Source organism: Lasioglossum baleicum, chromosome 13, assembly GCF_051020765.1.
Source record: "Lasioglossum baleicum chromosome 13, iyLasBale1, whole genome shotgun sequence".
Classification (NCBI taxonomy): Eukaryota; Metazoa; Arthropoda; class Insecta; order Hymenoptera; family Halictidae; genus Lasioglossum; species Lasioglossum baleicum.
In genome coordinates this window covers 5,844,072-5,870,065 of record NC_134941.1, presented here as the reverse complement: position 1 = coordinate 5,870,065, position 25,994 = coordinate 5,844,072, and the positions used below count along the sequence as shown (strand labels likewise).

Sequence of the window (25,994 nt, the reverse complement as noted above, 5' to 3'; positions counted from 1 at the left end):
ATTTCCGTCCGCGCGATCTGATTTCACTTCTCCTCGTTTTGCTTCTCTTTATCATCGGGTGCACGCACCGGAAAACGGCGGATGTCAGTATTATCTGTTTCACTTCTGCAAGAACGCTCGTCTCCTTCCACTTCGACGACCTTATCGCTCCAGTCCGCTTATTACCTACGATTTCCACTACGTGTTTGGTTATCACGGACCGCTGCCACTTGTCCGCACCGTCGTCGCAGGGACGTAGAGACGTCGGGTTTCGTTGGCGACGCCAGCTCGACTGGTTAAAGACCTGATCGGTCGATTTTCTACAGTGTGGCAAAATTTTGAACCTGATTTTACTGCTTATTATCTTCATAACCAATTGCGAGATGTAGAATCGGCTACAAAAGCAATGCCACAAAATTGGTTCTACTTATAAGCAATTACAAGGTATTATCACAGGGAAATAATACTTCCGACATCACTACGATAATTATGAATACACAGATCTTTATGCAAAATAAAAATTTTCTATCTGAATTACAACAAACTGGAGTGAAATCGAAATTTCTTTCCTTTCCGAATATGTTTAATATAGATTGAAAATAATGTATATATATATATTTTTTATAATTCTAATAATGTTTTTACTATTTCAAATTACATTTATTCATTATTGAGTAAAATACTAAAATGATTATAAATTATAATTTCTCTTCCGGAAATAATTAATTTCCAAAAACAGCCATGGAAGAGCATAATAAAATACATGGAATATCATAATAGAACGTGTTTGAGGATTTGCATGTCAAATATTCATCTTACTCATGAAAATTAGTTTTATTCGATGTATACTCGTGTCCGAGGAGATTTCAAATCAAAATGTTTAACGTCGTTCATTAGATAATTGATTATGTAATGCAATTATATTTTAAATTTATAAAATATTATATTGATACACAATTATATTTTCAGAAATATTTTCTGATATAATTGAATATATTCTAAAATATACTCTACTATTTTAGATTACGGTAATGAATATTATAATTAAATTTAAATAATATATTCGAATAAATGAATATCCATAACAGCAGTAAAGTGGTGTATACCTACACTATTATTGTATAATATTAATACCACATGTACAAAAATCGACGTATAAAATTAATGTAACAAAAAAGGAAAATTGTTTGCTATCTAACGAGTAAATAAAAAATTCACGAGCAAGCATAACTTCTTTCATCATATGTGTCCAAGTACAAATTGTAATAACCGGACGAAAATGTGAATTTCAGTTTCTTGCAGGACTTCTGAAATTTCGAAATGTGTCCAATACAGAACATTTCCACCGCAAAGCATTGGAGGTAATTGCAATTTCAGGAATTTACAAGTTCCACGGTTGGGAAAATACCCAATTTAACGGGAAAGTTTTAGCTGCACGCGAACAACTCAATTATTTTCACTGGTCACGTTAAGTGTTGTAAAAAGGCAACCGTGAAATGTTTCCCGCGTCACACTTAATCCGCTCTTTTCTCTCTCTCTCTCTCTCTCTCTCTCTCTTTCTGTCTCTCCGGCTGAGATAGGGAACTCATTTTTCTTATGTGGAAATTACACCCGGTTAACACGGAACCCGTTTCACTCGTAAAAAAGAAAAACTTTAGTTATTTAATTTGTAACCGGGTAATTAATAACCGGTAACTTTAATACGGGGTCGCACTCCCTTGGCGTAAAGCTTTCTCGTTAAAATACGACGGACTTAAAGAACTTCGTGAAACCAATTTAAATTACTAAACATGCAACGTGTTGGCCTGGGCTAGGTTTTATACAATTTAGGTTCATCCTTTACATCTTTCTATCATTTACATTTTATTTGCATTATTTATTTATACACTTATTTCTCACTTACTTCTTTATTCCGCTAAGGTGAGAGATGACGTTCTCCCACTATTTGACACCGTCGATGTACGGTATCCCCACTCTAGCTTCCCCTTCTACGACGCTATTCCACGCTTCGGTTACGGCCCAATCACGTGACGCCTCTGTCGTGCATGTGTCCGGTATGGCAGGGAGAGGGTAACCATTCTCAATTCTATATTAATGAAAAGACAATGCAAATAAAGATCCAATATCCGAAAGCCAAACTGGGAGGCAGATAGAATAAAATATATAAAAAGACTTTTTAAAAACAACGCTTATAAAATCTTTAAAACTTCAATATAAAATCGTTAAAAACAACGCTCCATAAAATACCGAATCCAGTTAAATGATTGATAATATTTTCCCCAAAATTTTAAGCAATTAGTTCAAAATTTAAATAAATAAATAAATTTATTTTAAATAAATTTAAATAAAATCAGGACATCAGTGACTATAAAAATAAAAGCATGTAGCGACCACGAAGATTACGTCAATACAGTTTGGCGCTCCACACTTTTTATTTTTATAGTCACTAATGTCACGATTTTATTTAAATTAATATTATATTTTTCTATCTATTCCGACACTACTTTTATAACAGAAGAAATTTTGAACTAATTACTTAAAATTTTGGGGAAAAATATTATCAATCATTTAACTGGATTCGGTATTTTATGGAGAACCAGGAAAAAACGTATTTTCTCCTTTTTAGTGCATTTTAATATAAGCGTGGTTTTTAAACAGTTTTTTTATATATCTTATTTTCTACTTTTATTGTCATCGGAAGAAAGTGTGTATACAACATTTCAGCAAGATTGGACTATGGGAAGAGGTTTAAAATTCGATTACAAGATTTGACGCATACAACAGCAACGTGGCAAGTTAATATAAGCGTGGTAAAAAGAACAAAATTTACCAAAATTTTTCCCTTTTTCCCCTTTAATTCGTGTTTACCCCCCTCCCCCCTAATATAGTGACTCTGGGTCGACGGTCGCACCACCAGAGGTGTATGGCAATGTAGTGGCTTAAGGTTAAAGCTTAAGGTTTAAGTAGTGAGAGGATCGTGTGGCTCGCGACGAAGAAAAGTTGGACAAGCCTAATCTAATATATTAGTAACAGAGTTGGGCAAAAATTTTATTTAAATAAAAATTTCGAATAAAGTGGTTTTTTTCCAAGTGGGTTTTAAACACACTTTATTCGAAATTTTTATTTATATAAAACTTCTGCCCAACTCTGATTAGTAAATATAAGAAGAGGGATAGAATTTCCTATTCTCGAGATAGAACTGTACTACTAACCCATCCAGAATCTTGATGGCGGGACATTTCGAAAGTCTTACCGCGGGGATTATTAATATGAGATTATTCATGATAAAAAGTTAGGTGACATCGCGGCCTCGTGTTTCACGAGCGCACAGAGCGCAATTGAAAATTTTTCAGAAGCAATTTTCACGGGGTGAGCTACAAGGGGTTAAGGTGAAAAGCAGCGAAAGAGAGGGGAAGGGCGAGGGTGGCACACCTCCGCATTTCACCGCGTTCCGCTTTGAGAAGCAACGTTACCAATTACTCGGCGGTCTGATTACCGTGGAGTTTCTGCGCCAGCGTAAATATTGAATTTCGGCTCCGGTCTAACCCGATTGGCATCCCCGATTCTCACGGAGTAGCTGCCACGAGATCAACGTTATTATACTAATCGCGTAGTGATATGGCCGTAGTAGAAAGACGCGGGGCCCAACCGAGTTATACCCTGCACAAGCGGCTGCGCGAAATTTCATGCAAAACGAGTTACCACTTAAATTAGTAGAGGGGAATTGAACCTCGTGTTTGCCAATTCAAGGACGCCTCTGTTGTTAGCCTGATTCGCCCATCGCCTCTCTGACAGTCTAAAAGTACTTTTTACACTGCCGTGTCGACGGTTCAAAGGCAACTGACTTCGACTGTTGCGCGCATAATTTGCGCATTAACCGGATACACTGAATTTCGAGGCCATTTTTGCATTTGGGAAATTTTTTTCAGAGAAACTGTTGAACCTTTTGCATTGGAACTTTACACACATATTTATTGGCATTTGAAGAGGATGTATGATTTTTTTCAAAGTAAAAATAATTAAAATTACACGAGTTATATATTTTGATAGAGTACGTTTTGTAAATCATCAGAAGCCAAAGAATTACATTTTTATCAATCAATATATGAATGTAGTTATGGTCCGAAACACAAGAAATTAAAAATCTTGATTATTTACAAAATATTTTCTGACCGTTAGCATCAAGAAAAAATTTTAAGAAATTTTTATTCGTGCGATTTCAAGGCAGTTGATCAACTGAATAAATATTTTAAAATAGACAAAACCATTTAAACTTATTTAATGTGATGTTGTCTATTAACATCTCTGATTGTAAGGTTTTTCATTGTAAAGAATGAAAAAGTAATTAAAGGTTTAATTGCAAAGCATACCTTAATATTCTACAGCACTTTTGTATTAACGTAAAATCGATTTGGATTCCTCGACACAGAAGTGAATGCATTTTTGTGATTTCACGAGGAATGAGGATAACTAGCAATACGATGAACATCATTCGGAAAATGCATCGATTAAGTACCATACAGAATGATTTTGAAATCTGTAGAGTGTCTTGCATGGACGTATGAGTGCGCATTGGCTCACTCAATGAGAAGTGTTAATTAACCGTCTATCACCCACTTGTAAGTGCCCTCGAGTGTTATAAATATAAGCGTATTATGACACTACAACCAGTGGTTAATTACCATCGGACAGTGATGTAGATATGCGAATACATATTGAATATTAATATTTCATACATGCCCCTTCCATATCGCCTAAAATTCCGGATTCGCTCAACGCCAGATAACCACATACCTAACAAATTAACCAAATGTCATATTTTAACATATACGTGCATTATTGTTTTCCTATTCTGCCAATAATTATATTGGCAGTATATATATATTTTTTGAAAGAAACAAAAATGGAACTGCGAGGCAAATAGAAGAAGAACATAAAATTCACCATAATTTTTAATGATGATTTTTCTACGTAATATAAAATTACGTATGACATGTAATACATAGTAATAACAATATAACATAAATATAACACAGGATGATATAATATTGACAATAAATATTGATGTAATATATGTATATTACATTTCTTTAATACAACATGAACTATTATTTATAATATGAATTTTAATATAACTCTTACATAAGAATATCATATATAAGAATGGAATAAATGATAAAGTAAATTTGAATGTATTATTATGTACATAACATATTAATGTTACAAGAAAGGTAATAAATATTCCTATAATAATAGTACAACAATAGTACCAGTGCCGTTTACAGAAAATAACTAACAACATAAAAAACAACAATGAAATCATCATAAAATTATTTCAAAATAATTCCAAAATATGAGTAACACACAAATAAATAACGATAAAAACCTGCATACTAAAAGCTTGCAAATTTTGCTGCATACTCGCGCATATTAAACCGAACCCGAATATAAAATATTGCACATCCACACCGTATGTTGCATTGCGCTAGACGTTTATAAAAACCTTTATACCAAAATCAGTGCACTTCTTCTGCTGTCATTTTCACCTATTCCTAGCTAAAAAACGGAACATAAGGCACTGATAACGACCGTTGCATTCGCTTTTCAGTTTTGGTCCGCCTACGTTCCATGCGGTGCAGCTCAGTTAAATGCAGTTCAGCTTTCCTTGGAACAAATCGACGTGATCCGCCGACTGGCCGAGATGAATGCTCAACATTTAACTTTGGTTACCTCCGTCAAAGGTGAGCATCCCGTTTATCTTTAATAAAACGTATCGCCGATCTGTGAAATCCGATCGCGATAGCGGTGACGTTTTGTGCACAATAATATTCAGCATTGCTCTCACTGCATCGTTTTAACTGACATGCCCAAGAATGAACATTTAAAATAACATTTATGATTTTCACTTTATTATACAAGTCAAATTTACTCACTGAAATGGTCAAATTGCGAATGGTTTGATATCCATTTCAAATTACACACTATAAGCTGTTAACTATCTGATATGTTAAAACTGTGTTCAGAAAATTGAATAACAATTTACGCTTACGTGTTCATTCATCGGAAAGGTCACTTCTAAATACGATAAAATATATGTTCACTTAATAATTAATAGACTGCGGATTTTATGCATTTAGAAGTACAAAACTGTAAAAATAACAGAAGTATTTGTACAACAGAAAAGATACATTTATATTTGACTCGTATTTAATGTAATTGACAAATAAAATTTGTATTTCGCATAAAGGTCCGCAGTCTAATGGTTAAGCATAAAACATCGCGTATTTCGGAAGAGTATCCTGCAAGGAATAAATAAACTGGGCGTCGTTGAAGTAAAGTAGCAATGCAGCGCGAAAAATAGGCTGCATTTGATATTTTCCAAGCAACTAGAAAATAAATGTCGCGAGGGATACACTGTAGCCGGATTTGAATTGTGTAAAGTGTCGTGTGAATATGTAAAGTGCAGCTGAAGCTTCGCGAGGCCAAGTAAAACAGAGAAGAAGAAAGAATCGGGAAGAAGATTGCAACATAAAGGATCAAGGGCGGATGTAATGGTTCGGGCAAAATTTATCAGACACGATTCCCCTGGATTGCTGTAAAAATAAAAAATGTAATCTCATAGCGCCGTGAAACAGAAAAAGGACAAAGATTTACGTTCTTGGAAGGAACGATGCATTATCGCGGATTTCGAAATGGTACGACCCGCGATTTATTCTCGTCCATTCCGCGGGAACAGAAATTGCATCATGAAATGGAACATCGACGACATTCCTTTTATCATTAATTATTCATTGTTCGCAGAAACTGCGGGTTGTTTGTAAAAATTAATTCATGGAACGTTCACGTGTTATTTTGTACTGCAATTTTTGTGCTGTAAATCAATTAAATAACTTCTCGCGAATTTTGTACAATTGCGTTCTTGTTCGCTTTGCATGAACCATAAATAATATTAATTAATTCACGTTATGGTATACAATAACTTTATACGTTTTGTAAAATTCCAATCTACGTTTGAATGAGTGCAGACTTTCGTTATCAATTGATATTTTATTTAAATTTACCACTACGTAACATAAATTTTATAAAATATACAAGAAAACATGATGGAACAGATTTTGAAGATTCTTTTTCAACTGTTTTTCCTACTAGTTTTACAATGAATAGAATTAAAGAATGTTTATTATGTTAAGTATAATTCGTATTTATACATTAAAATAAATGAGAAAAATGATAAAACAAATTTTGAAGATTCTTCTTTAAATGATTGTGTGAAATGTTTTATTCCTTTAATTTTTAATATTGTAAAGGTGCTGAAATTTTTAAATGCCGAACTCTCAATACTGGAAAATTAGAATTTAATGTTAAATCGATGGATGAAGAAAGATCATAACGCGAAAGGTGTTGTGTGGAGCACAGTCGCTTCATTTGTGTTTTGACAGGAGTTTTAATCACAGTTGACAGATAGTGAGAAATCAGATTTTCAAGTTTTAAATGTTGGTACTTGTTGAAGTGGTAATTAGATTGCTAGAAACGCGTACCAACTGCGAGTAACAATGGATACAGTAGAAACGGCAGAACCTGACAGGAAGTTTGCTCTCGAGGAAACTCGAGGGGACAAAGGAGACTAGTATTAATTGCTCGATTTCTCTGAAGCAGTATCGTTCAAGAGGAAAGTAATTATTGGTTCCAACTTGATAAAACCACTGCATATTGTTGGAGGCTAACCGACGACTCAAAAATGTTTACTTATCTGTACAATGTTAATCGATGGCGCTGCTTTTTAACTATTTAATTACCAACTGATTAGAGATCTTAAGGAACTTCAATCGTTTGTAATGCGATTCAAGCAAGCCACGAGAAAGATGATATGAAAAATTACCAATGATATTTTCGGGAGATAAATTTACATTGGTTCTCTCGGAATTTTAATTAATTTATAATATTTCTTTGAAAAGTCAAGCTGTTTTTTCAATTCAATCAGAAAGAAATGAACAATTACAAATTATATTTTCAAGGGTTTTTAAATTGTATTTCATACGATTTTTATTGATTTACTTTTTTAAAAATTGAATCTTCAGTTCCTATTTTAAAGGAAGATTAATTCTGGTCACCATTATCACGCTCAGGAAAAACATAGAGCTACTATAGTAGCTAGACAGGGTGCAAAATCTTATTGGAGATTGCAGAAGTTATGCTTTCAATCATGAGACATGAAGTATTTATGAAACGTTCTTTTAAACTGGCTGCACACGTTCTTGCAATGAATTCTGTATGATTCGATCTAGCCATAATTTCTCCAACATTGACTATAAGTGTTTTTGCAACTACTTCTGAAATATGGAACTGATTTTACTAATATTTCAAGAATCGACTATATTAGATAATCTGTTATAATAAAAATGTTCCTATATAATCGTTAATAATCATTTTCTAAAATTTGGTAAATTGCAGCTTTTGTAGAAAAATTACAAATGAATGAAGGGGCCCTTTTTAGAGATCTATTTATGTAATTATTCCTTTAATTAATAAATAACACTTGCCAAGACAAGTATTTTATTTCGAATTTATTAAAAACACAAGGTATTAAAATTTGCAATAACCAAATTTTAATTGTACACAGCACTTTTCTATTCTAGTAGCGAATGATCGACATTTCCGAGAGAATTCTCGTTTGTTCCTGAAAATTACTTTCGCGTCACGGAAATTTTAATCGAACTCGTTACTTTACTTTTTCGTGACAGTGAATAGTCTGTAATCCTGAAAACAGTTGAAGTTCCTGAGAAACATGCACTAACAGTGTACGTAATAAAACTACTATAATCCCGACGCAACCCTTAGTAAGTAAACGACTCGTCGATTCAACGGCTAATTATAAGGCATTTTAATATCATATTTTATAAAATTCGGTATGTGATAAAGGCTTTCAAACAATTAATTAAACTGTAAAATAGTTCTAAATACAATTTGCCCTAAAGTGCCAACCAAATAAAAATGTCTATGTAGTCCTTGAATCTTTCAACAAAAAATACACTTGTTAAGAAAGTGGGGATACAGGCAAAATATTTGAAAAATAATTATTTTCTATATTAATAAATTGATCGGATCATATACTGACAGATTCACAATTTAAAATCATTTTCCGTATGAAATAAAATATACATGTTGACAAGAATGTCACGATACCGACAAGCCCCCTTTTATTTTGCGCGTTCACTAAATCAGGGGATGAATAATTCCACAGTTGCAAAAACAGAAAATTATTCCTCGGCGAGGAGGCTAGGCATTTCCCGTGGGGAACCGAAAAGGGAAACTACAGTGGAGGCACGGGGGAGTCTGTAACCCGCGTGAAAACTTGTAAAAGTTTTGATGACAAGTAACCTACGTTGGAAGCCATTTTCATAAGCTCAAGGAACTCCGCCAACTAGGAAACCAAATCGGGGTCGCCAGAAGAATACTCTAGAAAGTCAGGGAAAGGACATTTCACTTGTCTCGAGAGACACGGCGCGCGTTTTGTCAAATCTTGTACGAGGTGATGGCTGGATCATGCAACTCGGCGGTAGACGCCATTACCCGCGAAACATAAAACCGCGTTCGACGAAAATCGTTACCACAGATGTGAAAATAGAAGTAAATTGCGGTACGAAGCGCGAAGTGGTTACGTTGGTACAAAGAATTTGCACAAACATGCGTTTTATATACATAGTTTTCAATCATTCTACGTTTGATAAGAATTTATAAAATATAATTAGTAGACAGCGGATTTAAATCATTGAAAATATTCGGCGAATTCCAAACTACTTTTATATTATCTTTAATTGATCTATAAAACATATTAAGAGAGAAAATAAATTTCTACGTCACTCCGGTTTGTTGTAATTCAGGTGGATCATTTTTATTTTGTTACAAGTTAAGGGAGAAGGTTAACCATAGAATGGTGGATTTATGCTAAGGGGAACAAACTGACCAAAGTAAAAAAGATACGAAGTCCTGAAACTCGAAAGTTTCTGGTAGCTACTACAAGCCAACTCTTTTCCAAATACATATTTATTTAACCTTCAAGTGGACTTTCAAAGTAGATTTTAAAAGTGCAACGATTTCTTGAATTTATCGAACATCGATGCTAACTAAATTGGTAACTGAAAATCTATTTTATTCTGTAATATTAGAAATATGGAAAAATAAAGGATCACCTAAATCTTCAAACAGTTACATAAACAAATACGTGCATATAATTGCCTATTAATAAAATCAAATTATCACAGTGCCATAAATACTTTAATTTCTGCATCTATTAATTGTTTTTTCGTTATATTCCAATCATTTAATAAACTATCTGCCATTAAGTACTGTGTCAGGCGATCTCTTCCTATATCTTAAACATAAGTATGCAAAATAAAGAATACTAATAATCACAAAAATATATATTGCTCGGGACGGTTTTTGACGTATTACGGATGAGTGTACATATTCAGCTTGACATTGTTCTTGAACGGGTCGAGAGTTTGTGTACCATAACATCGTCTTACATCTAAAGAATACTGTATTCCTTTCCTAATAAGAATGTACAAATAAACATTTAGCTATAGTAATATGTTTCGATAAAGGATCTGTTAAAACATCATGTACTTTTTTCTGTTTGCGTAGGTCTTATCGAGGCGCATCGAGAAGGCAAAATCGCAAGTCTTATCGGAGTGGAAGGTGGTCATTCCCTAGGGAATTCCTTGGGTGTTCTCAGGACATTTTACGGCCTGGGCGCGAGATACCTTACCCTGACGCATGCCTGCGATACTTCCTGGTGAGTGGAAAAACCAATATGTACGAGCAGCAAAAAATAAAATTAATAGCAGTAGACGATGGTGCTTCGTCTTGTCAACAAATTATTAACACTTTACATGCAGTATTGAAGCAGAGTTTTCCGAATTTACGCTATCGAACCATTTTCACTCTTCTCTTCTCGAAACAACGAACGTATTATTCATAAAATAGCACAGTACTGAGAATAATTATTCTATTTACGTGAAACCCCCGATCTGAAACTTTAGTGACATATATTTTATGAAACAGCAATAAAATTTTACATGTTAACACTTGTGTAGGCGTGATAATATACACGTGTAGTAATTTATCTGTCGTCTTTGTTTTTTTTCTATATAAACAGATAAATCTCGTTCATTGTTTTTCACTTGAATAACATGAATAATGTGTACATAATCATTTAAAAGACGTAGTCGAAGTTGTAGAAAAGCAAGTCTCAACTTATTAACTTTCTTTCTTGTTGGTTAATTACACATGTTTCACTATGCACGTACAAGTGTTCTCAGTGTTTCCAAGTTCTAAAATTACCAAACCAATTTTGCTGGCTAAAACCACGTCCCTTTAGAAGGGACAGTTGAGTGCAAAGGGTTAAGTTTCAACAGATTAATTGTGAGAGCCACGAATTAATTTGCACACCTAATGACTGCGAATTTCATGGAATTCTAAACCGCATAAAACGTAACCAGAGAGCCAGCTTTATTCAAAATTGAAAATATTACGCGACTATCATGATGGCAGAACTAATGAAGAAAATATATCTATTAAACCATACTTGTTAATTAGCTCGCATAAATGAGTGCTCGCTACAGCCCACATTATAAATAATCTCCAATTCAATCAAAAATTCAGGTCATCCGTTCAGACCGAATTAACAGCAGAAATAAACTGCTCTCGAGACCGACCGAAAAAAAAACGATCACTATTATCAGCGATTTAATGCGGCCGGTGGTTTCATTAAATTCCCGGGGAAACATATTATAAGGGCACAATGCCGAAGAGAGACGAAGAATACCTATAAAAAAGAAGCAAGTTCGCGACGGAGAAAAGACTCTATTCACTTTGAGCGAAAGGGAGAAGAAATTTCAGGAGGTCTTTCAATTCGAATATCATGCGGCAGGAATTCACATTGACTTGATCCCGTGTAAAACATTCGACCGTTCGTCGGGAGGGAACGGTTTTCCGTTTCAATTAATCGCCGAAAGAAACTTACTTCTCTCCACCCCGGACCTTTCACCAAGGCCAGTACTATTTACCGAATCGTTCGTCCCGCTTTGTACCGCGATCCATCGTCGATGGAAAAACCTATCCCACGGCCGATCAGCCTGAAAGAGCTCGAAGCAATCTAAAACCTTGGCGCGCAGAAATTTCTTCCATCTCGACGATTCCAGTACCATGCCAAAACCTACACTTACGTCGTACGTTGGACGAAGCGAAGCCCAAAGAACTTTGTTTCGATAGGGAACGGAAAGTACTTTTCTTTTGGCCAACAACCAGACCCCCCGATATGTTCGCCCAGCGGTGGAGCAAATTTTTTCTACGTTTTGAGTCAATCAAATTTTTTGAATTTCCCACTGAGAACAGCATTCCTTCATTTTACTTCTAACCCTTCGAGAACGGGTAAACCTTTTCCAATCGTTCGTCCTCGTTTACTAACCATCTATTATTTATAAAGTTACTCAATATTTTTTGTGTCAAAAACAGCATTGCACAACTAACTTTCAAAAGAGATCAAATATACTGGGTGTCCCACGTAACACTTTTCACGATTTTTCAATTAAGTGCTTACGATAACACTGTCCAACAGCCAAAAAACGTTTCGATTCTCATTATACGATTCTTATAGAGTTTTTCGCGCTGATTCCTTAATTTTTCTCCTAGACGCACAGCGTTTGAGATATTTGAGTTTGAAAAAAGACATATTTTTCAACTTTAAACAATTAAACAATCATAACGTATTAATATTGGATATCAATGTATTCGGGGAAAGTCTACAGAGTCTTTTGCAGTACAGAACAATTCAATATCTTTTGTAATAACGTCACAATATTTGTTTAAAGTTGAAGAATATGTCTTTTTTCAAACTCAAATATCTCAAAAACTGTGCGTCTAGGAGAAAAATTGAGGGCAGATTCAGAATCAGCGCGGGAAACTCTATAAGAATCCCATAGTGAGAATCGGAACGTCGAAAAAGAGTTGAAATATGTTGGACCGTGTAATCTGATAAAAAAATATTTTAAACAAAAGTCGATCAGTTTTCTCTCTCTCGATTGGCTATACATTGCAATAAAAAAGTTCTAAAATTTTCTTTTTAATTATTGCTAACATAAGGCCACCTTCATTTTTTTAAATGGTACTTCAAAGTCATCCAAAGGTCATGGTATACTAGGTCATTGAATTCACCTTGATACGGACTATAATACTGTTAAGTCAAAGATACCAAGTGCCATTTAAAAAAAGAAGGTGGCCTTGACAATACTAAAAAAATGTGGAACTTTTTTTTATTGCAATGTATAGCCAATCGAAAACTGATCAACTTTTCTTGAAAATATTTTTTTGTCAGATTATCGCAAGTATGGCACTTGAAAAATCGTGAAAAGTGTTACGTGTATATCTCGCACAGTATTTTCTTTAATACGAAAGTAAACATCAAATTGAATAATGAAACAGAATTTAGAAAATAATCACAGAAAATATTTTATTTTGATTTACTATTTTACCCAGCATTGGTTTTAATATTATTTTTGCTACGCAAGGTCATATGAAGGTCATATTATTTAAAATATACAATCCAGTTTGCCAAGCACCCATGACCTCAAGGAAAAGTTTTTGTGTACATTTGCCCTCTCAAATTTAGGACGTATTCAGTAGGTGCAAGTTAAAAGATTGAAAAGTTTGAAAGACTATACGAGTATTAATATTTTATTTTCATTATATTAACATATGTGAAAGATATATGTAAATTTAGTTTCTGTGTCTTACAATTGACGCAGAAACTTTTTATTTAGAGTCTGCAGAGAGTTTTAACAAGATCCAGAGTAAAAAAAAATCAAGTAGATAAATGGCAGAATAGTTGAACTAGGTACTAGGTACTAGGTGAATTTTCATTCAAAGCGATGGCAAATGAAAGAAAATATTTTCGGAAGTCCGTCGATCATGATCCAGAGATGAATGATTCGTAGGACGCTTCAAAGGTCCAATGGCCCGATGTCCGATAAACGATCCTTTCTATAAGAGTCGATCTTCGCACAGGATTTCGTTTCGCCATGGTCGACGGCGCATCGAAAAACTTTCTGCGGTTTCCTTTTCAGTCGCTGTATTTCAACGAAATTCCCGGGGTTTAGTCCGACGATTCAATCTCTCCGGAGACGCGATCCACTGTTCAACGTTTACAACTTGCAAAGTTTCTTATTGTTTCCTCTGTTCATGGGGAAAAGCTGAAATCAACGTGGCCAGATTCACGAGAAACATGGGGCTGTCGGTAGTGTAACGTCGAAACGCGGCAGAAATATGAGTTCCTTGAGGACATCAATCCTTGGGCCAAGTTTTATGTGTCCCACGGTGCCACGTGTACCGTGTTGTTGTAAATAGAGCTTTATTTTATGCATCCCTACAATTCTGTCCTACCAATGCCCAAAAGAATATATGACGAGGGGCAGACTCCGAATTTTTATTTCCTTTGATCAGTATATTATCAACTTGTTAGAATTAATAACGGAGGAAACAAATTTTTATTTCACTCCAGTACTTTGTAATTGATACAGAAAATTTCTATTTTGCATATAGAACCGCAATCTACCAATAAGTCACCAATGAAACCAATATAATCTACCAATAAAGTGGTAGAAAGCTTAAAAGAATTTAGAAATGTCAATATATATTATCATCGATCCATTCAAATTGTTTAAGAAAGTAAGCACTTTCTATTTGGTTACTGTTTCTTATAATTGATTAAGAAATAAATATAATACATTACAAACTTTCAATATTTGGTATTCTATTATTACAAGTATTCTTTTTACTGTTACTACGATGCCACCCTATATGAACAGACTATACGAAAACGCAAACAAAAAATAAGAGATGCTATTCGAATACAATTTCTCATATTTTACAAGTCAGTGGAAATTTTACATTCATATTGTATAAATAATTCCTATCTGGATTATTCATGTCATCTTTATTTATTGAATATTTTTTGTCACAGCTAGTAGTTAGATATATACCTACATTTCGAGGCAACGAAACCTGGAACACGACTACAACACAATCTATTTACATACTACCCACATCAAAAGTTTGCCGTTACACTAGAATAATTCCGCGATGCTTGTTACAAACCTGAAATGGACTGGATGAATACTGCCAGTTCGTGGATCGAAACGAAATTATTTCCATATTAATTTCCAAAAATTCGCAGTGTTATAAGTTATGGGGAGTGGGTCCATAACTTATAACTTATAACAATATATTTTTTCTATGCTTTTAAATAAATTTTCGAGATACACGATGTCTCTTCAATGTTTACATTGTATGTAAATATTTATCGTTGCAAATATATGTTTCCGGTATTATATGAAAACATGATATGTAAACAGTTTTATACTCATTGTAAATAAACGAAAATGTAACATCAAAGTTAATACCAAAATCACTTTCCACAGAAAGTGGGAATTGTTTACCTACAGTTTGAATGAAGTTTAAATAAAGTTTTTCAATTTTAATATGTCGAAAATAGTATAATAATTAGGCTCATGATAAAATTGAATTGGTGAAGTAGGAAACTGTGAAGATAGCAGAAGAATCACCGAATATTATTACACTATTTCCAACAAGTTTTTAAATTTTAATATGTCGAAAATAGTATAATAATTAGGCTCATGACAAAATTGAATTGGTGAAGTAGGAAACTGTGAAGATAGCAGTAGAATCACCGAATATTATTACACTCTATTTCCAACTTATTAAAATTATTAAAAGAAAAAACATTTTTGAATCTCTGCTTCTGACAAGGTACTTATGAAATTCATTTATTTTTATCACCGACGTATAAAATAGTTTACGCGAATCTGGCAACATATCGATTGACGACCGACCGTATTCGATTCGCATTTCAACAATACGAGATTTATTTCCGATAAACGGCTAACAAAATCTATTTTATATTGCCGCGACTGAACGAGATATTTATGGTAAAAGGAAAATGGTAAATTCAGTCGCGTTACTCGACCCACCCGGTATACCCTGAAGAGTTTCGCGAGATGACACCAGTATCTTTCTGCATGTAAAGTACGACACGGTTACTGATATCACTGGCTATAACTATATAACAGTTCAAGTCCAAAGTATTGCACAATGGCCGACGACCCGATTCGACCTGGTTTTCAATCCCTGCCTACGTTATGTGCCCCTCGACGCTGTACCTCGTGGCGCCGTAAATAAGAACCTGACTCGCCTTGTTTCAGAACAAATCTTCCTTTCGATGCTACATATATCTTTCCTTTTCAACGAATGACCCGATATTCGCCACTTTCTTATAGCGTCATGCGAATAAAATGGGGCTTCTAGCCACCGAAGGGAATTCCAAACACGCCCTGCATCTAACATATTCTTTTATACAATTGGTTTCTAACAAAAAGTCTATTTATCACAAAATTAAGTTGGGTAAAATATTGTATAAAAAAGTGAAATGGCTAAAATTGATTTCAGCTGTTTAACCCTCCAATGCGCAAGTAATAAATATCCATTTTTTCTTTTGACATTTCTTCTAAAATTATGTTTACTTATCGGGTGGGATGCTTAAACATTTTTTAAAAAGTGCTACGAATTGATACAAATTAAAATCCTACTCTGGGAAGATTTTGGATAAGTTTTATCCTCTATGTTCGTTATAACTGTAATGTACTACATTATGTTGCAATAAATCTCATAAGAGATTTCCTAATAAAAAACAAATCGAAACAAATTGAAAAATTTTTTCTTGGCTTTTGCCACAGAGTCGAAGAGTGAAGCTTCTTCTTTACAACAAACCCTCGAAACTTGATGTTCAATTTTTTCCATGGTAGATTTTTTCACTAAAAAGATCTTACTAGAAGAAAATGGACGATAGATTGCCAAACGAAAGGCTTTAGACTTAAAAATGGCCGCAGTTCCATTGTTGACCAATAATATACATCTTTTTTTGTGCAAAATCATAGCAGTTTGAATATTGACAATTTCCCGAAAATCTGAAAGTTAGTACGCCAATGCTTTCCAGATGCGGTGTATATTTTTTTCTCGTTTTACAAACGTTATAAAAATCGGACGCATCGGAATCGAACGGTTTCGAAACAGTTTATTGCCGGCGGAATGAAACGCGATCATGAAACGGCGAGTGTTTGCTCGAACCGAATAAAATATCGATTTAGGAAGGGTGTTTCCTGTAGGCCTAGCGTCAATCTCTAACCTCGTTCTCTCCGTCCTCTCGCCTTTTCTCCGACCGGCTCTTTGTCTTTTCGCGGGCTCCCCCCCTGTGGGAAGAGGGAATTGTCGGGACGATTGCGTTTCCCGCAATTCTGGATGACGACGAGCTGTCGACCTTTCTTTCTCCGGGCTCCTCTGAAGCATTTCCGCGAGCACGACGCGGGCTCGGGCGTTCGCATCGGGGCGAAAATCGAGCGGAGAAGAAAGATTACCGGCGAAAGCCAGGGCGGATTAAATTTTCTATGGCTTCGCAAGTCGCCGACGATCTTTCGGCGTTCTGAGCCGTGACCACCTCCGTTATATGACCCGTTCCCGAACTAAGGAATTGCTTTTCCCTGTGACAAATTATTTCTCGATTTTAAAGCGGCCCGGGAAGATTGCACCCTCTCGAATTCCCTGTCCCCAACGTCCGCCCGTTGCGAATTAAATTTCTCCCCCGCGTCCGTGTAACAAAAAGCCAGTCATTACCGTGCAAATCGATTTTTAATCCCGCCGATTGCTCAACGATGAACGATTATTAATTTCGTCTTGTTTCCAACCGCTCCCCCCCCCCCTCGTTTTTTACCGTTGTTTTTCTTTTCACCGGCTTCTTATCGAAGCCGGGAAATTGAATTGCGTTCGCTCGCGACTTGTTCCGCGACGTTATTCAATTAGAATTTAATACAGATGTTAGACAAGTGGAACAAGTGTGTAAAGGCTTTACAGGGAATATTTTTTTCATCCGATTCACACCATTTTTCCTTCAGTTGCTATCAATTTTTAAAATACTTCTTTCATTATTGTGTTATTTTCATAACGTAGCTGAAACGTAATGTAGTTGTCGTTATTGTTCTTATTATGGGAATGTATGACAACTATTTTGATCATGATAGAATAACAGAAGGCATTAGGTTGAGACTTGCAAAATATTATTCATTTAACAGCAAATTGAATATATCAAAAAGACCTTCGCTGAAAACATAATGAAAATTAATATCGAAAAGAATTTATCAGAAAATTAATTGTATCTCTGTTTATTGCGTATTAATTTAATTGCATATTAACTGCGCATACTTCGTAGCTGGTGAACGGAATTTCATTTCGGAGAGTTACAGGAAGAATGCTTTGCCACAATTTTCGGTTTATTGTTGTTTAATTGATCTTTTGAGATATGATGATGACACATGAAAACGAATTATGACGAGTAATGTTTAATGTCAAATTAAACCGTATGTACAAAATTACTTAATGATAATGATGATATAATTTGTTGACATAAAATGTGCAAAATTGCTTTTACTTCTTTCATTTTAGTATAGAAATACTCTATAATTTATCACGACCACACACTTTCTGAAGCTATAAAGTAACTTGAATTCTGAAATATTGATAGATTCCTTCTATTATTAAATATAAGAAAAATATCTACATTTCATCGTTTCTATTTAAATAATCGTGGATATTTAGACAACTTCCAAATTGTATAAATATTTCCATTGCAAAATAATGGATAGGAAGGTCCTATTTTTATGTGAATAAAGAGTTTAAGATAAGCATCTAAATATTAGTGGACAAAAATAAACGAGCATGGATTAATAAATAGACTGCGAATTTTGTGCATTTATAAGAGGAATGAGCAGATCGAATGCAACATAGTAAAACGTTTATGTAAATAATTCAAAAATACTGCTGCTCTATTTTAAAAATTCAATAAAATTATTAACACAAGAAAGAACTGTCTGCAACTCCTGTACCTGGAAAAGAATGTTCATTTTCCATAAAAATCCGCAATCTACCAATAAGTAATAAATTTTCCGACGAATTTACACGCGAGAAAGAGGAAGTTCTAACAGACATTTTCTTGGCAGGGCAGTCTGTTCAGTTCGGGAGACGAACAATACCCAGGACACGACGCCAGGCCTCAGTGAATTTGGAAAGGTAAGTCATCAGACATGATCATCATTTTTCATATAACTCACCTTCGTCTAGCGTGCATTCATTATACGCCATTATGTCCTGTAAGGTACAATCAGTTTCCTTTCATAGTTGACGGTGACATGAATGTACATGACACGGGTTTCAAATCAATTTTTATCTATTTTTACGATGATAAAAGATCTTGTGTAATGCATTTCTAAGAAAGAATAATTTATCAACAAATTTGGCGAAGAAAGTATTCTACAACGACATTGGTATATAATTTGGAAAAATGAACTAAAATTATTCTAGGACGAATATTTAACAGATATACACGACTAGACAATCAGACTTTATCATAATTATTAAAAAATCCTAATGATTCACCATTCACTGTGATTTAAACTGTGCAGATTTTGAAAATGTTTATACATATGTATACAGGGTGTCCCAGCTAACTTGACCACCTTGAATATCTTTGTTGTTTTTAAAGATACGTCAAATGTCTGAAGGACAAAGTTGAATGGTAAAATGGGGCTCATAAGATACCAACAAAATTTTTTTTTCATGTAATTTTTTTATGAGATTTCAAGGTCACCTTCATTTTTTTTAAATGGAATGAGGTATTTTTTAATACATCAATCGATGCAGCTGGACATTCCTTATAAAAAAGTACTAAAACCTATGTATTTCAATTTAATTAGATCACGTAAGGGCGAAATGCCCTGGCAAGGCTGAAAATTTGCGACTTTCACCCTTAAGCTCTCATCTTTAAACGTATGTAGCTCATTGCAATGTTGACCGATTTCGATGAAATTTTCAGTATGCATATAAGTTATCGAAATCTATAAAACGCATTTTTTAAATTATCGTTACAGGCCCAGATAAAAATGTTGATAAAACATTTTTAAAAATTTTGTATAATTCCTACCAATTGCAATCGTATTAAATTTTTGTTTACTTATTCTCTAGCGAACTAGCCGGTCTAACATCTTAAACAAATTCAAGTCCTGTGGACCAATTTCTAAAAAGTTATGCGATTTTTAAGGGTGTCCAATTTAAATTGTCCCTGACTGTATTTTAGAGTTTTTTAAATTGAAATATCTCCTGAACTACTAACTTTTCGACATACATAGGTTAGTACTTTTTTATAACGAATGTCCAGCTGCATCGATTGATGTATTAAAAAATACCTCATTCCATTTAATAAAATGAAGGTGACCTTGAAATCTCATAAAAAAATTACATGAAAACAAAATTTTGTTGGTATCTTATGAGCCCCATTTTACCATTCAACTTTGTCCTTCAGACATTTGACGTATCTTTAAAAACAACAAAGATATTCAAGATGGTCAAGTTAGCTGGGACACCCTGTATATAATAATTATTATAGACAAGCATTTAAATGTACACATAGCTCAGCCCAATCCAGTTAGGTGCACTAAAATCAGTAGAAAGCTCCAACAGACGATTCCCCATTACAAGACCATGCGACGGTTCGGTTATCCGAACACGATGCTCCCCATCAGGGGTTGCGCAATTTTCGCCGTATTTATAAATAGCTCTCACATTCCCGGCGGCGAAAGAAGAAAATAATAATCAACGGGGAGCAATCAATGATGCTTCACGCTCCATTTGAACGGCGCTTCTTCGTGCTTCAGAAAGTTACGGGCGTGACCCAGTTTTAATCGAATTCCGCGAAAAACATTCTGCCGTTAAAACGAAATAAAATCGGTACGAAATTTTCCGGGCCGAATTTCTGACGTTCGTGCCACGTGATTCCGATATATCGGTGGTAAACTGAAAAAGAAAACCGAACATCGCAGCGAATCTTTTTCTGAATAAGAGCACGGGGAAGCCCCCCACCCCCGAATAGAGGATGGAATCCTTTCTCATCGATCCTGTAAAATTTGCAGTCTCTTGGTGGTGGTTTCTGTCGCACGCGAAAAAGAGAACGAACGTTCCAAAGCTTGCTAAGAGAGAGAGAGAGAGAGAAAGAGAGGAGTAGGAGAAGAAAAGGAGGAGGAGAAGAAGAAGAAGAAGAAGAAGAAGAAGAAGAGATGCAAACGGGAACGTAAATCAAATAAGCCATCTCTGTTATCTTCTCCACCCTGGCTACCCCATGCCCTCTCTCTCTCTCTCTCTCTCTCTCTCTTTCTTTTAATCTTTTCTCTTGGAAGTTGCCTGCCTCTCTTTCTCGCCCTCTCTGTTTCCGTCTTTCTCTCTCTCCATGTTGCTCTCCACTCCCGCGCGTCTCCTTTTTGTTTCTCTGTACTCTTTCTCTGTTCCCCGGCCATTTCTCTCATTTACATCCGCCAACCGCCGCAACCCTAGGCTCTATTGTATTTGTGTGGAAGCACGAAGCCACATTGCCCAGACATGGCTCGATTGTTCAAGCGCACGACGTTGACTATATCGAAACAACGTCGGTACAGAATCGTTATTGTGGGGAGGACACAGCGACGCTGCCAGACGATTTACTACAAAATTCCACTAATCCGAGGATTTCAAAGCCATTCCGACTGTCCTCCGCCATCGTGCCCGCCCCTACCCCCTTGTCCCGTGTGCAAACCCCATCTCTCGCTCTGTGTTACGACACAGAGACAGGGCGGCTGAAAATAATTTCGTGATGTATCCTCCCCCAAGCACACCGAAAGGATTTTCTTTGCGTTTGTTTTGCCCGCCCCACCGATATTGAATTCACGTGGCTTTCAATACCGTTGTATCACGTTACGTAACCGGACGAGAGCAAAGCGTCCGTCGAGCAGAGCCCAGCCGAACTGTTTCGAATAAATCGCTCGAAGATAATCTGACGTTCCATTCCTGACATTTTCGACGACCCTGTCGCACCCGGATTGCATAATGTGGTGGGATTTAATTGTTACGATGGAAGAATACGCGGGAGGTATAACCCTTAGCACTCGAATAGCGAGTCTGAGGTGCCACTAAAAATTGCTGTAACTTCGTTGAAAATATTGTTTACATTATTAAATATGTAGGTATCTAATCAATAACTAAACATTTAGGTATTGCATTGAGGTATCACACCAATTTCATATCCATAAAATTGAAAAAATCGTGGGGAATGGATATATTCTAGGATGGAAGAAATGTTTAATTTTCGAGTTAAAATATCTTCGAGTGACAGCAAGGATGAAATTTAGCGGACACCCTTTATACGCTCTTTTCGAATCGGACCAAACGACTCGAAAATTTTTTAGATGAATATGTAACAGAAATTTTCTTGAAATTTTTAACTATTTTTCCTTGCCCCTATCATGGAAATTTAAAATATGCCCTTTGTAGATCTAAATTATGTCCATGCACCAGCTACTTTCAATGTGTTAGATGATTGCATATTCCTTATGTAAGTAGACGAACATTAACTAATTTATTTTACGGTTTCAGTGCTTAGAACTATTTTGTAGATCGTAATTTCCTAAAAAAAGGAGAAAATTTATATCAATTGCATGCCTATATTGTTCTCCAGTAGCTGTACATTCACAAAACCAAAGTAGAATTTTATTTCGGTTTAAAAGAAATTATTAACATACATTTTTATTAGAATCTATTCAGAATCTTCATCAAGAGTCAGACACGATATTGTAAAGCAAAGGGTTAATATTATAAAATAGAATGCATACTGAAACTGAGAATATTTAAAAATGTGAATAAAATTAATGTCGAGTCACGATGTAATTCAATCATAAATTGAATTATTATTAGATTTTGGATTATACAGTCTCCAAATTGAAAATTGTTGAATTTCTACTCGGGCAGTGTGAGGGGGTTGATAGCAATTAAATCACGAAGGGGGCATCATGAGTGTATAAGGATTTATGTAGCTTCAAACCGAAGAAGACTTTGATCTTCCATCGAGAGATACTTTCCTTTATTTAGGTCTAGGCGCAAGAAAGAGGACGTCCACCGAGGGAATTTAAATTTTAAGCATGGAAAATCGGACGTCTCTTATCGGAAAGCTTCATAGGCGACAATGCCTAGATCCATTGAGATTAATATGCAAGGTGATCTTCTTGGTGGAGGTCCCAAAAGGGGTAGCCGCAATCCGTCCGATCGACATTCTTGCGACCTCAAGGACTGATGCTGTCTGGTCCAATTCGTGAGCAATTTGAAAACAAAAAATAATATTGTCACCACCATTTTCTACAATTGTGTCCCAACGTTTTGCAACCTGGTGGATTCGTTTTTGCATGGAAAGAAAGTTTCTTTAAAAATCAGACACGGACTTTTCCAATGATCCAATAATTAAGTAGTCAAGTAAATTGTTTAAAGTTAGTACCAGCCAAGCCTTATGAAGTACATTTTAAGTAAAACACTTAAAGTTGCTAGGGACATTAAAAAGATTCAGTCTGCAAAGAGTTGAAATGCAACATCAAAAATGCGAGATAATCACAGAAGAGTCTTTTATGCAACCATGTTTGAAGGTTCAACTGCATACGAAAGTTCCATAAATCTCCACCATAAAATACCGCTATTACAGAAAGCCAACAAAACGAGTACACATTCAAAAAGCAGTTACATATCTCACCGAGCAACTCTCCGGAGCCAGAAATGTAACAATTGACTACGTAAATTTCGAACAGATATGCTTTATTGAACTCGCTGCTAAATGAAGCTATACAAAATACGTCGGAACAGAAGACTTCTCGCGAAGAGCGATTATTACAGCTCGTTGGCCCAGCAGAAAGAGATGGAAGGTTGAGAAAAAGGAAAAGTGGAAAAATCGAGGTCCTTAGCATACCGAAGTTCACGAGCTGCTATCCCCTTTCCATCGCCGTTAACCCCCCACCTTGAAGGATTCTATTCGGAAAAGCGACAGCTACCGAAAGTCCTACGGACTTCGTCGAAGTTTCCCGTAACCCAGATTCTTCGGACGACCCAGCCATCCGCCGAGCTTTATCGAAAACTGCAAGCAAACATCAGCTTCATCAGGGACCAACGAGAGAGCCTCGTGTTCTTCTTGACCTGAAACATCATACCCATCCGGGAACCCTTCTCGCCATTATTTACTACTCCTGCCGACATTTTCTGCCTTCTCAGAGAAAACCAGTGATGTGTTTTAAAGAGTGATTTAAAGAGTTTAATATCAACGTTAATTTATAATAGAAACAATTGCTTAAAAATATCATCGTGTTATCTTGAAATATAGCTGAACATGTATAGAAAATTTTGAAACACGATCTATAATAATCTAATTATTTTTTATCTCACAAATTGTCTAAAATTGACGAATTGGGATTACTATAATATTTCTATCCTTGCAAGGAAAAATTAGGCAAGAAATTTATAATTAAGATACGATTTAACACGTAGAGTGACGTTGAGTGCCATTAAAGTCACTAAAAATCAAAACAATTTATTTAAATAATACAAGGATAAAAAAGACAAGAATCCCCACACCACGTGTATGCTAATAAAATTTGATTTACTTAATAAATCCTAGTGAAAATAGATTTTCAAGTTTAGAGTAAATTGTTGTATACGGCCGACGTGTGGCACTAAAATTATGCTACAGTTGTGTCGAGAGTATAGTTGGTAGTTTGTAGGAAAGGGATACCTTATATTCCGAACACACCTATTTATGCTGGTAGTAACGTTGCGCCATTGCAAAACGTTATTGGTCGCGCGATTCTAAGAGCTCCTATTAGTACAGTCGCAGTTACACGGTTTTTGTTCTACAGCAGCGAAACATTATTGGTTTGGTGGATTTCTGTTATTAACACTTGCAACACGCATTATGCAACAGCTAAATGTTGTTAATGTAGAATTACATGCGTTATATACGTTTCTGTATAAGCAACTATAATGTTTAATCCTGACGATCTTCAGATGTCTGACATAGCCTGTTTCATACTACTGCTTCTCGCAAATGTAATCAAATAGACTGCAGTGCTTAAACACATATGCGAAGAATGTAATATTTATTTAAAATCAATCAAAATTTAAATAATTCTATCAACAACCATATCACAATATTGAAGCAATGATATATTCGGGAGAGAGGTCAATAGGGATTGCTAGGTGTGTTAATTCTAAGACCTAATCTGCTTATAGGTTATCCCCCCTCGCGAGGCTTCACATTATCTGTGTTACATTGGGTGGAAGTGTCGCATTGTTTTCTACCATTTTAAGTTCGAGCTATTTAAAACCTGAACTTAATGACCGAATAAGCTGCTTCAATTTAATAGAAAATTCGAACTTAACGCTCGAAGCCTGTTCAAATAATCACAAGTGGGTGACTAGTTAAACAGCTTACACATTTATTACGAGACTGCGTATTTTATGCATTTATTTATTTATTTGATGCAATCACGTGACTGGGACAGGTATGAAAAAGATAGTACACGTGTGAATAGGAATAGCTAGTAAACTCTACACATATCAGTATTTCATGATTTTTTCTTTGATAATATTAACATAACAACGTTCTCGTCGCTGAAAGCTTGGAACTTTCTTGAGCTAGCAAATGATATCACCTAAATAAGCTAACCGATGAACATTCGAATTATTAGATTCTGAGAATATTTGATGGTCAATTAAGGTCAGTACTATAGGACGTCGAGATTATTAAGGACGCCAGCATATAATATGGAAATTAGTGGTATCTGTACTCATTAGTATCTGTTACCTCGTATAACATAAAGCCGAATGCACTCGTGCATTCACTACAACAAATACCTTGGCATTGGTTAATTACGTTCCCACTCGATATGTTTGTATTAAAAACTTTAATGAATCAAGTATACCTTGACATAGTAACAAAACATATAATTCTGAATAATACTTTAAATGAATAAAACCTCATAAAGATTTACGAATATGTG

General features: G+C 35.2%; 2 protein-coding genes across 22 annotated transcripts in view; one reads left to right on the top strand and one right to left on the bottom strand.

The window, feature by feature from the left end:
- LOC143214797 (uncharacterized) overlaps nt 1-25,994 on the bottom strand; it is a 308,560-nt gene that overhangs the window by 214,236 nt on the left and 68,330 nt on the right. For 16 of the 20 annotated variants that reach the window (XR_013010218.1, XR_013010216.1, XR_013010225.1 and 13 more), the window contains one exon: nt 1,883-2,065. The exons of 1 other annotated variant lie outside the window; for it this stretch is intronic. The gene's annotated coding sequence lies outside the window, so the exon portion shown is untranslated. Of the gene's footprint in view, nt 1-1,882; nt 2,066-4,715; nt 4,774-25,994 lie in introns of all 20 variants that reach the window. 3 more of the 20 variants (XR_013010221.1, XR_013010213.1, XR_013010220.1) reach the window with 1 other exon arrangement.
- Nucleotides 1-25,994, top strand: part of LOC143214788 (dipeptidase 1) — a 228,519-nt gene that overhangs the window by 169,748 nt on the left and 32,777 nt on the right. For both annotated transcript variants that reach the window (XM_076436179.1, XM_076436180.1), the window contains exons 6-8: nt 5,588-5,720; nt 10,624-10,774; nt 19,101-19,170. In XM_076436179.1, coding sequence (XP_076292294.1) covers nt 5,588-5,720; nt 10,624-10,774; nt 19,101-19,170 — 354 coding nt within the window. The remainder of the gene's footprint in view (nt 1-5,587; nt 5,721-10,623; nt 10,775-19,100; nt 19,171-25,994) is intronic.